We start from the raw sequence: 18428 nt of genomic DNA on the forward strand, positions 1-18428 counted from the left end.
TTTGAGGTAGAATCTTAAGTGTATTATATATTTTTTAATTTTTCAATTATAGTTTGCACTCAATATTATTTTTTATTAATTATGAGGTGTATAGCATAGTGATTAGATATTCATATACTTTATAAAGTGTTCCCCCCGATACTTCCAGGACTCACATGGCACCATACATAGTCATTACAATATTATCTATACCAGGGGTGGGCAACCCCTGGCACGCGTGCCAAACGTGGCACTCCAGTAACTTTTGCTGGCACGCAAAACCCTCTCATAATCTTCCATTTACAGTTTTTTTCTTAATATCGACTTATTTATTTTTCAGATAAATTCAGTGTAGGTGCATCTTAGATAAATAAATAATTTTACATAACAAGTTATCTTAAAGACCATAGACATGGATTGACGAGAGAGGGGAAGAGCAATTTCTATGCCTCTGCCTTAACTCTCCCTGCCTTTCTAGATCCGACCAGTGTTTTGGTTTCATCCACATATGCTGTGAATCTTTGTTCCCAGTGATGAATTTTGTTAAGTCTCATAATAGGAGTAGCCTGACGGATGAAAGTAGTAGCTCATGCATATCTCTGAAGGTCACGAAATATAAACCTGATGTAAAATGTGTCATCAGTGATGCAGCAGCAAAAGTCCCACTGATAATATCAAACGGAGTCATAAAGTTTTCTGTCGGACTATCAGTGTACATGTATACATTAAAAAATAAATGTATTTTTCATCATCATATACTGTATTTTTGTCACTCGAATGAAATTTATTATTTCTTCAAGGTTCTTCACATACATACACCTTAAGAGATATCAAGTAGGCATAATATGTTCTCAAAAAATTAGGGTTGGCACACAGAAGAATTTTGAGTCAGAGATTTTGCTGGTTTTGGCACGCATTCACAAAAAGGTTGCCCACCCCTGATCTATACTAATAAAAGGATAATATGCTAATTAGACCAAACATCTTCCGGACATCCTTCCAGATGTCCTTCCAGACAAAGCCATGGTGGTGGGGGCCAAGGAGAGGTGGTTAGTGGCGATCAGGTTGGCAGGGGAGAGCAGTTAGGGGCAATCAGGCTGGTAGGGCAGAGCAATTAGGGGCGATCAGGCTGGCAGGAGAGTGCAGTTAGGGGCGATCAGGCCGGCAGGGGAGAGCAGTTAGGGGCCATCAGGCAGGCAGGCAGAGAGGTTAGGGGCGATCAGGCAGCAGGCAGAGTGGTTAGGGGCGATCAGGCAGGCAGGCTGGTGAGCAGTTAGGAGCCAGTGGTCCCGGATTGCGAGAGGGCAGTCAGACATCCCCTGAGGGGTCTCGGATTGGAGAGGGTGCAGGCCGGGCTGAGGCCCCCCCAACCCCCCGCACAAATTCTGTGCACCGGTCCTCTAGTTGACTACATTCCCTATATTCCCTGCTATACTTTACATCCCTGTGACTGTGACTACCAATTTGTACTTCTTAATCCCTTCATCTTTTTCACCCAGTTCCCCGAACCTCCCTCCCCTCTGGCAACCATCAGTCTGTTCTGTGTATCTGAGTTGGTTTCTATTTTGTTTGTTCATTTATATTGTTCTTTAGATTCAAAATATGAGTGAAATCATATGGTATTTGTTTTTCTCTAACTGACTTATTTCACTTAGCATCATATCCTTTAGGTCCATCCATTGCTGCCGCAAATGGTAAGATTTCTTTTTTTTTTTTTTTTTGTGGCTGAGTAATGTTCCATTGCATATATGTACCACAGTTTTTTTATCCATTTGTCTATTGATAGACACTTGGATTGCTTCTGTATCTTGACTATTATAAATAACACTGCAATGAACATAGGAGTGCATATATTCTTTTGAATTAGTGTTTTGAGTTTCTTCAGATATATACCCATAAGTGGAATCACTGAGTCATAAGGCAGAGTTCCATTTAAAATAAATTTTTTTTTCTACTTGAAACTTACTGTGTAAATACCACATTTAAATGTTAACTGATACAATTAACTGTTTAATTCATGGATAGAGTTCTCATTCCACATGTGGAGTTTGTCATTCTTTTTTTAAAATTAATTTATTTATTTTCTTTATTGATTAAGGTATTACATGTGTCCTTACCCCCCCCCCCCCCATTGCCCCCACCCCACCCCCCACTCATAACCTCACCCCCCCTAGTGTCAGGACCCTCCTTACTGTTTTCTGTAGGGGCTGAACCAATCTGCATTACCACTAACAATGCATGAAGGTTCCCTTTTCTCCACATTCTCTCCAACACTGTTGTTTGTTGATTTATTGATGATAGCCATTCTGATAGGTGTGAGGTGATATCTCATTGTGGTTTTAATTTGCATTTCTCTGATAATTAGTGAGGTTGAGCATCTTTTCATATTTCTATTTTCTATTTTTATGTCCTCTTTGGACTATTCAGGTCCTCTGCCCATTTTCAAAATTGAATTTATTTGGTTACATTGGTTAATAAAACTATATAGGTTTAAGGTACACAATTCTATAATACATCATCAGTATATTGTATTGTGTGTTCCCCACCTCAAGTCATGTATCTTTCCATCACCATTTCCTCTGCCCATTTTTTAAATTGGATTGTTTGGGGTTATTTTGGTACTTAGTTGTCTGACTTTTTTATAAATTTTGGAGACCAACCCTTGTCAGGTATCATTGGTGAATATCTTCTGCCATTTAATAGGTTGTCTTTACATTTTGCTGATGGTTTCCTTTGCTGTGCAAAAACTTTTTAGTTTGATGTAGTCCCATTTGTTTTTCTTTGGGGGGTGGGGAGGGGGTTGTTTCCCTTGCCTGAGAAGATATATAAAAAAATATTACTCAGAGAAAAGTCAGAAATTTTACTGCCTAGAAGTTTTATGGTTTTGAGTCTTATATTTAAGTCTTTAATCCATTTTGAGTTTATTCTTGTGTATGGTGTAGGAATATGGTATAGGAATGTGGTATAGTTTCATTTTTTGGCATGTATTTGTTCAATTTTCTCAGCACTATTTATTACATAGACTGTCTTTACTCCATTGTATGTTCTTGCCTTCTTTGTCAAATATCAGTTGACTAGATATGGGTTTACTTCTGGGCTCTCTGTTCTGTTCCATTGATCTATATATCTGTTTTTATGCCAGTACCATGCTGTTTTGATTATGTGACCTTGTAGTATAGTGTGATATTGGTGTGATATCTCCAAACCAGCCAGGGCTATATTAATTCTTTCTATCTATGAGCATGGTATATGCTTTCATTTATTTGTATCTTCTTCAATTTCTTTGGACAACTTTGTTTTGTTTTGTTTTGTTTTTTAGACTCTGTTTACTTCTGCTCTGCTCTTGATTACTTTCTTTCTTCAACTCACTTTGGGCTTTGTTTGCTATTCTTTGTCTAGTTCCTTTAGGTGTTAGGTAAAGTATTATTCTTGGAGATTTTTCTTGTTTCTTCAGGTAGGCGTGAATTGCTACGAATTCTCCTCTCCCTTCTCCTCTCCCTCCCTTCTCCTCTCCCTCTCTTCTCCTCTCTCTCCCTTCTCCTCTCCCTCCCTTCTCCTTTCCCTGCCCTTGACTGGAATCGAACTTAGGACCCTTCAGTCTGCAGGCCAACGCTCTATCCACTGAGCCAAACCAATCTGCATTCTTCTCCTCTCTTCTTTTTCCTTAGAAGAAGGAAAGGAGAAAGGCAGAGGGTTTTGAATCCGTACCAAAAGGAGGGATAAAGAACTCTACTTGGACACAGAGCAGTCCAATTAAGACCGCAGAGGCTTGAAATAGTGTATAAGTTGGGGAATTATGATGTGTTCCAACCATAAAGTGAAAGAAAGGATGGAAGGAGATGAGATTGGAGAAAGGGGTCCTAGGCTGTCCTCACATGGAAGTCATTACAAAGCCTCTCTTTCCCACACTCCCTCCTCACTCTCTTTCTCCCTTTCAACAGGTTCACCTATTTGCTTTAACATAACCCCTCAATTGAAAATTGAAAACAATTCAGGCCTTAGTCAGGATTTTCACCTTTATCCTGAGAACAATAGGAAACCATTTGGCAGACTTAATTAAATGAGTGGTCAGAGCAGGTTTTCTTTTTAAGTTTATTCTCATTGCTGCATTGAGAATGGTCTGAGAAGGAATGGACAAGAAAGATTTGGACAGAGCAGTCAGGTGGTGATAGGTAAGAGAGATCATGGTGAACTGAAGTGGTGTAGCAATAAGATAGAAGGAGTATTGGACAGGTGTGGAAAGTATTTCTAAGGTAGAATTGATAGGTCTTGCTGATGGGTTGAATGATCTTTTACCCTCTCTGCATCCACCCCCTTGGGCATTTAACTTTGAAGTGTCCTCTGCCTCTGTCTCTGGACTTGACCCTGTGCCTGGCTTTGGGTAATAGAATGAAGCAGAAGTGCAAGTATGGTGCTTCTAAGTCTACAACTCGAGAGGCCTTGCTCTTTCTTGTGTTTCTGTCCCCAGAGAATGAGCTCAGAGAGAAACGGGTTGGGAAAGGTAGGTTTGCTTATAGACCTAAGACCTATGTGCTTACATTGGACCTTGGACCCTGTGGCCCACACCACACTGAACATATGGACCAAACTAATGGCCAAGGATTTGGCCAAGGCCACACAGCCAGACAGCTGTCGACTGGCACTAAACCCCATCTCTTCTGTTTCACCATGAATGACCACTTTTCCTACTCTTCCATGGCCACCTCTCTTTTAGTCACTTGCAAAGCAGAGGAGCTGTGTTGGTGCTGGTTGGTTCCATGACAGTAATAATAGTAGTTAACATTTATTGGGTGTTTACTCTGTGCCAGGCCCAGGCATCAGGGTTTGCAAATTCAGATACCTGGAATGGCAAGTAAGGTCACTGAGTGAGGCAAGCAAAGCAGGGACTCTGGTGGCTTAGACGGTCAAGGATCTGGCTAAATGGGTGACGGTAACTGCTCAGACCATGATGGCCTGGCTAGTATTGCCAGGTATTACTGTTTTAAAGAAAAGACATATTTGAATTTTTATATAGCATTTTCCAATTTAAAAATTTTTTTAAATGAATCCACAATTCAGAAAAAGTACTCTGTAGGCAAATTAAATCACAACTGTTGGCCTGTTTGCAAACTCTGCTTGCCGTTTTCTCATTTCCTCTGACACCCCTTCTGTAAAGGAGCCTTGCCCCTTGTTCTACTGATGGAGCAAGCAAAGCTCTTCAAGAGGGTAAATCACTTACTCAGGTCATCTAGCCAAGCTACACAGCTGGGGTCTGTGTGACTCCAAGGTTTGAACCTATGACAGACGGCCTCTTGGATGGGTAAGGGATCTGTGTTCATACACAGCCAGAGCTGACACCATGACAGAACATGTCCAGGGACAGTAAATTGTCAGTCAGAGACCTCAATGTAGCAACAAGGGATCATTCAAGACAAATGTGATTGATGTTGCAGAATTTCCCACCTCCCTCTGCCAGACCTTAACAATGGATGTCTCTGTGCCCTTAATAAAATTAAGTTACCACAGCCCTGGCCAGGTAGCTCAAGTTGGTTAGAGCATTGATCCCATATGCCAAGGATGCAGTGCCCCTCTCTGAGCAGGTTCTATCCCCATCAGGGCACATGCAAGAAGCAACTAATGAGTGAATGAATAAGTGAATCAGCAAATTGATGTTTCCCCCCCTTCTCCCCCGCCTCTCTCTTTAAAAATCAGTAAACAAAAATTAAGTTATTGTATGTTTAGGAGAGGTGGCATATGTGGAATAAATACCTTTGGCTTCTTTGTGTCATTTATCAAACTTCTTAAACATATTGTGTAGGTCCATAAAAACAATTCTGACTCTTTCACTGGACTGTGAGCTCCAGCTATCAGAGGTGGATCTGTTTTGTTTCCAGTTGTCTCCCAGCACCTAGCACAATCTGTGACACACAGTAGGTGTTCAATAAATGTATGCAGAATAAATGAGCATGGTTCAGAAGAAGTGAATTGACTTGTCAGGTCACACAGACCAATCTTCCTGTTTACGTATCTTGATTTAGAAGCTCATGCTATGTCTACACAGTCCTGCCTCTTGGAGAGAATCAAGGGAAAGATGTTTCCAGGCTAAGGATCTTGGGCCCAGGAGCTTCCACTTCTTTGGACTCCTATAGAGTAGGAGTTGGTAGAAGTGGTGATAGGGGTAAGCACCTATTAAGTAAGCCATTATCTACCATAATACCTTTTGTAAACCACACATTATAATCTTGACAGCCCTGAGCCCGGCTCTTAGGGTATTTACAGAGGGTGGCAGGGTATGAAGGACAGGCCCTACCTAGGTTTTGCTGTGGAACAGGCTAAGTTCCCATCTCAGTTATGCTGTGTTACCTTGACCTTTGAGTGCCCCTCTCTGAGCCTCATTCCTGCACCCTGTGGATAAAAAATCTTCACTTAGGGATTATCAGGTTGAAAGGAGATCATCAATGGAAGTGGCTGCCAGTAATTGTGGATTTTTTGGAAGCCTGCGAGCCTGAGGAGAACTGTTGACATTGAGAACAGCCTTGTCAGATCAGCCAGGCTTAGGGCCAAGGAGTCCCATCTATCAGGCCTTTGCTGCTTTCAAGTGGGTATTAATAGATACAGAAGGCCCTTATCTCTCCCTTGCTTTCACACTGGGAATTCACTCCTTTCTGCTGAGCAGGGAAAGAGGGATTGTGGGAAGGAGGGCACCTGCTTCTACATGGGAAGGTGTGTACCTGAATACTTTGGAGAAGGCAGGGCTTTGGAAAACCCCTGGCTTTGGCCTACCAAGCCTGAATAATAGACTTTTCACCTGCTAGGTAAGCTCATGTCCTGTGGGCTTCAGTTTCCTCATCATAAAATGGGCCAACACTAACTATGTCTTCCTTCTCCAGCAATCAGTATAGTGCTTGGCACGTGGCAGGTGCTCAATAAGTGTTCATTGAATGACTATTGGGCATGAGAGGGCTTTATAAAGTGAGCATTACTGTTATTGAAACCCTTTGGGAAAATGTGAAGAAAGGAAACTCCATCTGGAATGGGATTGTTGCTGAATTCTCTCACCCTCTGTCAGATTCTAGCTTGTTTTTATTCAAATAAGACTTACCATTCTAATGGTAGCTTCTCTATCAGTGGACTTGAAGGGGGACAGGCTATAATCCCACCTGGGAATCTATGTAGGCCAGATTCTATCACGGGCTGGCTTCACAGGTCCCTACCCCTAATGGGCCTCACTTTTCTCATCTGTATAGTAAGAGGCTACATAGTCTCTATGGTCTTTTCTAGTGTTGACACAGTCTATGATATGCAACGAATAATTTCATAAAGGGCTTAAGAAACTTCTACTGTTTTCCTAAACCACTTCATAGTTTAGAAAACACTTTTGGATCCCTTATGCTTTTCATCCTCATGGCAACCCTGGAAGAGGCCAGGGCAGTGTGCCCATCTTACAGATGAGGAACTGAAGCTGAGGTGTCTTCAAGGGGCTGTAATTTGAGATTGCACACATTTTGGTTATACAGATATATCAGTTTGTTCTCAAATGTAATCGTGCATAAAAATCACCTGGAATGGAGGTGGGGGGTTGCTTGTACCAATGTAGATTCCTGGGCACTTAGAGATTCTAAATTGGCAGGGCTGGGAGGGCCCATAGTTAGCAAGTACTCAGGTGACTCTGAAGCCAGGGGCTAGGGCCTCCTGTTACATTCTAGATAGCCTCCAGCATCAACCTGTTTCTTTTTTCTTTTTCTTTTTTCTAAAATATATTTTATTGATTTTTTACAGAGAGGAAGGGAGAGGGATAGAGAGTTAGAAACATCGATGAGAGAGAAACATCGATCAGCTGCCTCCTGCACACCCCCTACTGGGGATGTGCCCGCAACCCAGGTACATGCCCTTGACCAGAATCAAACCCGGGACCCTTCGGTCTGCAGGCCGATGCTCTATCCACTGAGCCAAACCGGTCTAGGCAACCTGTTTCTTTTCATAATCCCTCTTAGGACTGCTTTCACTGGGCCCCACAGATTTTGTTTTTTTTTGTTTTGTTTGCATTTTCATTTGTCTCAAGTTATCTTTTGATTTCTTCCTTTATGTCATTGTTAACCCATTCATTGTTAGTAACATGTTATTTAGCCTCCATGTGTTTGTGTATTTTTTTACTGTACTTGTAATTGATTTCTAATTTTATACCATTGTGGTTGGAGAAGATGCTTGATATAATTTAAAACTTTTAAGTTTATTGAGACTTGTTTTGTGTCCTAACATGTGGTCTGTCCTGGAAAATGTTCCATGTGCACTTGAAAATAATGTATATTTTGTTGCTTTGTGGTAAAATGCTCTGAAAGTATCAATTAAATCCATCTGGTATAGCTGTCATTTAAGGCCACTTTTTTCCTTGTTGATTTTCTGTTTGGAACATCTATCAATTAATGTCAATGGGGTGTTAAGTCCCTTGTTATGACTGCATTACTGTTGCTCTCGCCTTTTATGTCCATCAAGATTTACTTTATATATTTAGGTGCTCCTGTGCTGGATACATGAATGTTAACAAGGGTTATATTCTTTTGTTGGATTATTCCATTTATCATCATATAATGTCATTTTTTGTCTTTTATTATAGTCATTGTTTTAAACTCTATTTTGTCTCATATAAGTATTGCTACCCAAGCTTTTATTTTGTTTCCATGTGCATGAAATATCTTTTTTCATCTCTTTACTTATAGTCTGTGTGTGTCTTGTTATGAGGTAGGTCTCTTTTAGAAAGCATATGTTTTTGGTTTCCTATCCATTCAGTTACCTATGTGGATAGGAAAGTGTTTTTTTCATCTTTACTGAGATATTTATTTATGTTCATTGACAAATGATTATGTAAATTTAAGACAAGGTGTTGATTATAAATATATTATAACATGATTACCACTATTGTGTTAGATAACACCTCCATCATATCACATAATTACCATTTCTTTTTGTGGTGAGATCATTTAAAATTTACTGTCGTTACATGTAGATTTATTTGTTTTTTATTTTTAATCTCATCAAGGATATGTGGTTTTTAAAATTGATTTTAGAGAGAGAAACATAGAAGTGAGAGAAAAACATTGATAGGTTGCTTCCCGTACACACTCTTGTATCCCTCCTTAATGTTTTCTCAGGAGTGTTTAATATTAATAAAGATATTGTTAACAATTAACCTTTTACCTACCATTTTTACTACAGATAAGTCTTTAGCATTTATTGTATGTCTTTCCACTTTAGTTGCCTTTTTTTTTTTTGACATGCAGAAGCTTCTAATTTTTATGTAGTCAAACTTTTGATTGTTTTTCTCTGTGACTTATCTTTGAAAGCATTTAAAATTACTCTTGCATAAGCATTTATGAATGTTAACAGAAATCAAAATAGGAGATAAAAATGTACCCACAATCTTCCCAGCACATCAAATTAAAGTGTTTGTCCCTAGAATTCTTGTCAGTCTTTTCCACATGTACATAATTTGAGGTGGTTGTTATCACTACTTTGACACTGTTCTTGTGTTCTAGGCTTTCTTTCTTTATTTTCCACTAAATGTTATCATCTGACAATATCCTTGATGCATCTGTCTTTCAGACTCCCTCTGCTCTTCCTCTTGCTTTTTAAACCTTTTCTGTTTCTTTATTTCTGTTTTAGGGACAAATGCTGAGAGCCCACTGGCGCTCTTTTGGCCCTTCCTCCTTCACTTGCAAAATCTCAAGTGATCTGGCTGCCGCCGGGGAGATTTTTATAAGGTGTGCACTCCATACTGGCTGTGTGTCTGACTAGCTGTTTGGCCTTGGACAATTTACTTCATCTCTCTGAGTTAATACTTCTTCTGTAAAATGGGAACTGATAAGTTCAGCCTCACAGTATTTATTATGAGGGGGTATTTGACATGGAGCCTGGTACATAGTAGGTACTTCATACTACTATGTATAATAGAGGTAACATGTGGAGCAACTACTGTGTGTTTGACACTGTACTAGGAATTTCCATGAAAATCAGTCAGATCAAGGGGTAGGTTTTGTGTCTGGCTTGACTGGTGAGTAAAATAAGGTATTAACAAATATTGGCTTTTTAAAATTCTATTCCAAACCTAAAATGTATACTGTTTATGTCATTTCTGTGATTTGACAAAGGTTAGCCTACATGCACATTCAGTATGTCTGGGCCTGGCTCACCCCATTATGTGCCAAGAGGAGTCTGGAGGACATGTGGGGCACTGGGAACAGGGGAAGCAGTTGAATGTGCTCCAGGTCAGCTCCTGCCTGCACACTCTGAGCTGTGGGTCTGGGCTCAGGGCTCTTCTTCAGATCTTGGGTTGGAGTCCTTTGTGCTTCTAGAACCCAGACATCAGTCTTGTTCTGAAACCCAAGGCAGGAGAGGCTTCTTGTATCCCAGGGGCTACTGAACTATCCTGCTGCTGCCAGAAGCCAGGGTGCCCCAGTATGTAGTATGTTCAGGAAATCAGCAAGGCCAGCTTATCCTGAGCCTGGAAAAGGGTCAGACACCCAACTCCACATGTTTCTATGTTTTGTTTCAGTACATTGTCATGCAACAGAAGATTCTTTCTGATATAATGGCAAATAAACCAAGTTGTGAAAGTGTATACGTACTATAACCACATCTATCTATATTATAAAAGGCCAGTGGCTGTAATGCTAGAATGCCAGAAAGACCAAACGACCGGTCACCAGGAGGTGCATGGAGCACCTCTTGGTTCCTCCCCTGCAGCCCACTGGCTCCAATCCGGTGGGCGGGCGGGACGGCAGGTAGGTGGGCGTGGTGAGGCAGGTGCAGCAAGGCAGTGTGGGTGGGCGGGTGGGTGGGACGTGAGCATGGCAGACAGATGGGTGTGCGCGGGTGGGCGGGGCTGTGCGATTTCACGAGCTGGGCCTCTAATATGAAAAATATAATCTCTTGGCAACGTGTTGAAAACCAAGGCTGGAAGAAAGCACACCACAATGATGGGTTATGGGTTGTATATTTTCCCTTTCCAATGGAAAAGATAAATAAATGTCATCTTAAAGAAAAGGGTCTCTCTGGGAAGGTCCTATGAGGACTGGCCTCTATTAGACTGTGATGGTGGAGGTGCACTCCCAAGTGCATCTTTAGGGACTTTTGGTCACCAGTATTTCCTGAGTCTCTGCAGGAGGCTAGCAGGTATTTATTGGTCTTCTTTAAGGGGTCTTTCAGTCAGAGGCCTGGGAGCCAGGATTTATTGCTTCTCAGGGAGGGTTCTGAAAATGGAAGTTAAAACCCAGGAGCACACTTTTATTTATTGATTTTTATATTGTTTTGTGTGTTGGGCCATTGTCCCAGCCTTGCCAGCCAGCCAGCCACCTGCCCAGATTATTAGGAAAGAGAGGGAATAGGGTCGATCTACTATGTGACCTCTAACCACAAGCATTTACCCCTGCACTGTAAATGTCACCTCTGCCACAGCTGCTTCAACCGGGTGTCCCCACCATCAGGCCCAGTGGGTGGGGCCTAAGAGCAGAGGCTGAGAGGCCTCAGGGCCCAGCTGCCCAGGAAGCTGCACTGGGCAGCGGGGGGAGGGGAGGTCTAGGGCTTCCTGGAGGTCCCCCAGGAAGACCCCCCAGCAATATCTGAGTCTGGAGAAAGGGGGGCCAGAGCGTGAGGCTTCCTTGCTTCCAGTACTCCCCTCTAAGCACTATCCCTACACAAAAAGCTCCAGTGAGAAGGAACCAGACTCTTTTCCCCACAGCCCTATCTCTAGGCCTCACCAATTATCTGGCACAATCAGTGTGAAATAAATAACATCAGGCCACCGGGCAGTCAAACCCAGGCTCCCTCCTTGTGCCAAAGAAAGCCCACTTTGGATGCCTTGGGCTTGGCATTGAGCAACTCTGTGGTCTGAAGCCAATCTCCTAACCCACGTGGCTGCAAACACAGCCACTAAACAATGGCCACCTTAGTTCCCGCCCCCAGGGGCTGGCTGGAGAACAGGAGATGGTCCATGCAAGTATGGGACCTTGAGCTCGCCAAGCTGTGCCATGGCTTCCTGGGACCAGCCCGTGGGCACCAGGGTTCCCATTTCTGAGGTTTGGGGGAAAGCTCATTGGCCATCACACACCCATGAGTAAGTGGTGCCCCACAGGCAGCTGAAACCACTGTGTACTTCTCCATTGTGAATCCAGGAGCATACTTTTAAATTGTGTTGTTCAATGTAAGACATTTCCCGTTGGGGACTCCATTTCCTCATCTGCCCACTGTCTTCATGCCATCTATGTGTTCAGAAATGGAGTCGGAGCTAATTATCACTAAACAAATAAAAACTAAGACCACATGATAAGGTGGGGTACGGTGGCACTCTCTTTTTAGGTGCTTCTGAAAGGAGAGAATGAATACCCATAGGGCTTGATGGCCTGTTCTACCAGGTGCTTCACAGGTGTGTTCTGTGTCCATGCTGATGATCTCTGTAACTATGGTGGGACTTGTTTTTCTATTCCAGGTTCCGAGGTGCACCAATTATATCTGTGGCGGCCAAGCCTGGGGGACCAGAGGCCCCCGAAACAGAAGCTCCACAGGGCATCTCAGAGCTCATTGAGGTATTGTCAGCTTGAATCAGGTTGGTCTCTGTCCCCATTTCTGCTCAGGCAGGTTCCTTTGTGTCCTGCTCAGCCTGAGAGAGACAGAGAAGCATCACCCTCCGCCCCTGTCTCCTGTCCCCCAAAAGGATTCTGGGGTGGTTCCTTTAAACCCCCCCCCCCGCCCCATTAATCCCAAACAGAACTGAGAGCCTCCACCCTTCTAAGCCTTTCTTTTTCCTTTCTCTTGTCAAATACCTCCTCCACGCAGACAAAGCAGATCCTCTCAGTCTAGAACTCTGGGGCTATACCGTCTGTTCCAGTCCTTCAGATTGTACCAGGTCCTCCACTATGTCTCACCTGGACTAGTGGGCTGGGGGCCAGTGAGCCAGGGAGAAGGAGATGGGCCCAGCAGCAAGGACAGTACAGCCTAGGTCCTGTGGCCTCTACTAGAACACTGGAGGCTTTAACTTCTGAAGCCCAGGGCCCAAGGCTCAGGCTGTTCCTCCAGGCTGCGTAGTAGTAGACAGAGGGAAGGAGCATAGCGATTCACAGCGTGGCCAGGGCAGCCACAGGCAGGGTGGAGGGGGTGAGGGAGGGTATGGTGATGCTTCTATGGAAATGACAATGAGACTAGGGACTGTAGTGTCCCTCTGCTGGGCACTTGGGGCAGCTCAGGGGGTTGCAGTGCTGGCCCCACCACCTGCTCTCTGTGACCTTAGGCCCATGACCTGCTCTCTCTTGCCTCAGTTCCCTCACTTATAAAGTAGAGGAGATAATAGCACCACTTCCCTTGTGGAGTTGCTGTGAGGGTTAAACGAGTTAATGTGTATAATGTGCTCAGAACAGTGCTATATCAGTTTACTGTGATGGTGAGATATGGTTATCACATACCAAACACTGTACTAAGATCTTTACATGCAAGCTCATTAACATTTACAGTGACCCTGGGAGGCTTAAATTATCCCCATATTACCTCAGAGAGGTTAAGTAACTTGCCCAAGGTCTCATAGCAGGTATGTGGTGGAGCTGGGATTCAAACTCAGGTCAGTTGTGGGGTGGGCTTTGGGGTCTGCCTGGGTCCACAGAGCCAAGATCAGGTGTGACTGTGTGCTACCACTGTTTCTGTGATTACACGGTGCTGATCTTGCTGAAGTAGCAAAACCAATATTTTCTGGGTAAGGCTTTTGTTACTTTTTCACCAGCTCTAGAGAGTACTGGTCTGGGAGCTTGGGACAGTTGTGTTTGTTAAAGCAAAATCCACAAAAATACTGTTTGTATATTCCTTTAAGAAGCCTCTGCATACATCTCAGGCCAAGCCTGTTTTGAAATCTCTAGTCTTTTTTCAAAAGAATTGTTATCACAGGATTAAGAGTTTAGAACATTTACTACCAAATACTTTTTGATAGGAAGTAGCAAAATAAAAGGAATAATGTGGTCTTAGTTTTTATTTGTTTAGTGGTAATTAGCTCTGACACCCTCTCTGAGCACATATATGGCATGAAGACAGAGGGCAGGTTAAGGTTGAAACTGTGGAAAGAGTCCACAGAGAGGGAAAAGCAGAACCACAAACTGAGGACAGCACTGGCCCTTTGCAGGGGGCGCTTGGAGAAGTGGCCTTCACCCCTCCTGTCCTAACAAACTCAGGCAATCGCCTCTGGGAACAGCCCTGCTCTCCCCCAATCTTTCCGTTTCCCTTATTCACTTGTCCTTCTCTCAGGTGAGAGGCCAGCTGCTGGTGACACTTGGAAGTACTCACAGCCCTGGGAGGGGAGACAAATAAACAGATTCTCACAATAGCATTTAACTGGTGATGCGGAGGAAAAATGCAGTCAGACAAAAAGGGTAGCAAAGCCTTTCCAGAGATGGTGTTGCCCATTTGCCCTCCTAGAGAGTAAGGGTAAGGCTAAACAGGGTGGTGAACTTTGGGGCCTGCCACTGGCTGGTGTCTGTGAAAAGGGCAAGTGGTGGGAGCCTAGGCCTCAGCAATACCCAGGCCCTAGAGGATGACAAATCTTAAATTCTGCAGGCATTAGGTGGATGGAAAAGCATGTGAGGCCAGGGAGCAATGTGACCAAAGGTGTCCTGTGGCAGGCTCCCCCTGCTGCAGTGTGGGTGAGGGCCTGGGTGCCTGGCCTGTTAGGAGACTGTTGGAGTAATCCCAATGGGAGAGCATAGATGAGGCTTCTCCAAGTGCCCTTTGCCTTTGCACCGAGGGAAGGCACGGAGAGCATGGCAGAAGTTTGGAGTGCAGTCAGGAAGTTGCCCGTTTCTGATCTGGGCTGGCCTGCCCTCCTCTGCCCTGTCCCATCCAGTCCTCTCCCGACAGAGTGTGGCACAAGCATCTCTTTTCTAGCTCCTGACGTCCCAGATTTCCATCCCAACGAGAGATCCCTCGGGACCATTCCTCATGTCTGTGGACCACTGTTTCTCCATCAAAGGCCAGGGCACTGTGATGACAGGAACCATCCTCTCAGGCTCCATCAGCCTCGGCGACAGTGTGGAGATTCCTGCCCTCAAGGTCAGTCTTACCTTGTCCTTTCTTTTGCCCTCATTCTCTAGTGGCAAAGGAGAGGAATGGTCCCTTTGTCCTCAGCTGGGTCTGCTTCCTGAGACTGGCCAGCGGGCGCTGCTCTGCTCTATCTCCTTTCATGCCTTGCCTGGATTCTAGAACTACCACTCCCCTATTTCTTATAACAGCACCCATTTATTGAGATCCATGATGTGCCGCGATGAGCCTCCCAAGGTTCTTCCTTTATTGCTATCCTTTATATCCGTTATAGATAATGAAACTGAGGCTCCAGAAGGTGCATTAGGCTCAGGACCATGTGGTCAGCAAGTGAGGTGCTAGGTGTAAACCTCCTTTCTGTAAGCTTTCTGTGTCAGGGTGGCAAGACAAATTAAACACGATTAGAATCTTGTGTTGCTCAGTCGTACAGTCTGGAAGACATCCAGATGAGTTTCACACTCCCAGTGACCGCTGGCAGATGCCATGTCATCCCTCTGGAGACCTGTGAGAAGGATGGATAGCTCTGTGTCTTCCCAGCTCCCCCACCTCCTGGGAATTTCTGGCTGGCTCTCATTTAAAAGATGTCCAGTGGCCTTGATGTTTCCCTTCTTCATTGGGCTTTTCTTATGGCTTTAGTTTAGAGGAAGAACTTTCAGCTTCCTTCACTGCCCTTTCCTTCCCTTCAGGGGGAATGAAGGTGGGAAACAAGGCTAGTTAGAACTAGGAAGACCATACCAGGAATTCAGGGTCCAGGGCAGTTCTCTGGTTCTAGAAGAATCCAGAGTACAGGAAAGTGATGCATGCACTTGGCCCTGTATGTACAACCAGGGACAATGCCAGCTGCTGATGTACTCACAGACCTAGGCAAATGAATTCATTTTGCATGCTAACTGAGAATTCTCCCTGGAGGGCTGTGTTAATATGGCTCACTAGCTGTATTAGGGTCCACCAGAGAAACACAACCAAAAGTATGTGTATGTATCTATGTACACAATTTTAAGGAATTGGCTCCCAAAATTGTGAGGCCTGGCAAGTCCAAAATCCATAGGGTGAACCAGTAAGATGGAGACCCAGGGAAGAGTTGCAATTTGAGTCTGAAGGCTGGCGGAATTTCCTCTTCTTCTAGGGGTGTCAGTCTTTTTCTATTCAGGCCTTCACCTGATTGGATTGGGTTCACCCTGACTGTGGAAGGTCTAGCCAATTAAATGTTAATCTCAACACAGAAACATCCTGGATAATACTTGACCAAATATCTGGGTACACTGACACAGCCGGTTGACATAAAATTCATTATCATACTGGGGCAAGGAGGGCCATGATTGCAGTATCTACCCTGAGCAAGGGGAGGGCAAGGGAACACATGTGCCTTATGTTGGCCATTCCTGATCTAGGGCAGCCAGGGAGATTATAGGAAAGGGGCATTTCAGGGGTGAGGGGAATGGCCAGGGCTTTTTCAGTAAAGGAAATTTCAGGTTTAAATCTCCCTGCTCTACTCATTTTATGGTGGTGTGACTGTTGCTTCCTCCTGCAGAAGCAGGGGTGGGTAACAAAGGAAGAGTTTCCTGATCAGGGAGGACCAACTAAAGAAGAGCTTTTATAGGCCTGAGGCTGGCCAGGGCTCCCTGGCATGTCAACAAGAGTTGGAGGGTGAGTCCCTGCCCTTCTGAATCCTGGGGCCTTCCCTGGCACTGTGGGTCATCATTCCCTCCTCCACTGGCTGTTGTGGATCCTCTTGTGAAGACCGTTAGCCTTTGATTAAATCAAATCCATGTTGTGCAGGCACTAAAAGTATAATTCTTAAAAAATAAAGCACAAAATTATGAAAATAAACTAAACTTAATATTTAACAAAGTTAAGATTATAATAGTAACTGTGTTAATTCTTAGCAGGAACAGAGAATAAATCAAATGCTAAATTTCTTTCCATTCCTTGTGCTCCCTTAGGCATACTCCTTTGGACCACCTTAATCTAATATTCCTCTGCCCTGGGAGAAGACATTTCTGCAGCCTGGGAGGGCAGCTGAGAGTAGGAAGGAGGTGTCAGAAGATGGCTCTGTGAGAGACAGACTTTGAATTGAGAGTACCTGAGGCTCTTAGAGCAGGGGCGGGGAACATCCGGCCCACGGGCCATATAATGCCTGAGAAATCATTTGGTCTGGCTCTGCCAAGGCAACCACAAGTGGGACTCAAAATTCAATAAATATAGGAGCTTTTTTCTTTCTTTCTTTTTTTAAAAAAATATATTTTATTGATTTTTTTACAGAGAGGAAGGGAGAGAGAAAGAGAGTTAGAAACATCGATGAGAGAGAAACATCGATCAGCTGCCTCCTGCACATCTCCTACTGGAGATGTGCCCGCAACCAAGGTACATGCCCTTGACCGGAATCGAACCCGGGACCCTCCAGTCTGCAGGCCGACGCTCTATCCACTGAGCCAAACCGGTTTTGGCAAGGAGCTTTTTTAATGCAACATAAATTTATATTAAGTGAATTATATTAAGCGAATGATGTTATAAATATCCAAATGGCCCTTGGCAGAAAAAAGGTTCCCCATCTGTGCTCTAGAGGGAGGAAAAGGTTTCGATGACAGGATCAGGAGCTGTAATGCTAGGACTACGGGTATGGGGGAGGGCTGAGACAGAGTTAGTCGGCCATGTTAAGTAGACAGCAATGTTTGAGTGGGGACATGTTCTGAGGTCTTCGGCTACCCTTCTTGTCCTTATAAGGATGGAACTTGCCTATCGGGATGTGGAAGGTGCTTGGCAAACATAAATTTAAAGCTCTCCTTGCTTTTGTGTACCTATTTTCCCACAGCCTACTTTCAACCCTCTTGGTATCAATGTCTGTATGATTTTCTGATTTACTAGTCAAAGAAAACAGGACTATAGCATTGAACTTGGATATCTGGCTGAGGAGTTTTCCAAGCAAAATATGGAGGTTGCAGCCTGTTTCTCTTTTGCTGCTTATAGTAAATGTGAGAGGAAGGGAATGTTTTGAAGAAGGAACTGTTAGTAAAAAGGAACCAGCACTTATTTGGGAGGGTCTTGGCATGTCCAGATTGCAAAGGATGCTACAGGTAGGAAATTCTCTTTGAGAAAGCTTGCTCTGGTGGAAGACCCAGGGCAAGGCTGGACAGCCTTTGCTGATGAGATGAGGTGTGCGACTCAAGGATCTAATCAATCATCTCACCAGAAGCAGGAAGAGAGGTGGGCTTACCCTAAAAGGATCTGCAGAGAACCCTTTGGTTTAATGGCATAGGTCCCCTTGATATACATGAGAGACCCACAAGGTTTTTGAGAATGTTATTAGCAAAAACACTGCCAGCCTGGACTGAAAGGAACAGAGACCTGAAAAAATGAAAGGGAAAAAGCAGTTGGACTTTTGGTATTCTACATGAAGGAAATGG

At 43.9% G+C, this 18428-nt stretch overlaps 1 protein-coding gene across 3 annotated transcripts in view; it reads left to right on the forward strand.

Annotated features, from left to right (window-relative positions):
• EEFSEC (eukaryotic elongation factor, selenocysteine-tRNA specific) overlaps nucleotides 1–18428 on the forward strand; it is a 247626-nt gene that overhangs the window by 105931 nt on the left and 123267 nt on the right. For 2 of the 3 annotated variants that reach the window (XM_059706790.1, XM_059706788.1), the window contains exons 3-4: nucleotides 12440–12536; nucleotides 14872–15036. In XM_059706790.1, coding sequence (XP_059562773.1) covers nucleotides 12440–12536; nucleotides 14872–15036 — 262 coding nt within the window. The remainder of the gene's footprint in view (nucleotides 1–12439; nucleotides 12537–14871; nucleotides 15037–18428) is intronic. The other variant, XM_059706789.1, reaches the window with a different exon arrangement.

Source organism: Myotis daubentonii, chromosome 8, assembly GCF_963259705.1.
Source record: "Myotis daubentonii chromosome 8, mMyoDau2.1, whole genome shotgun sequence".
Taxonomy (NCBI): domain Eukaryota; kingdom Metazoa; phylum Chordata; class Mammalia; order Chiroptera; family Vespertilionidae; genus Myotis; species Myotis daubentonii.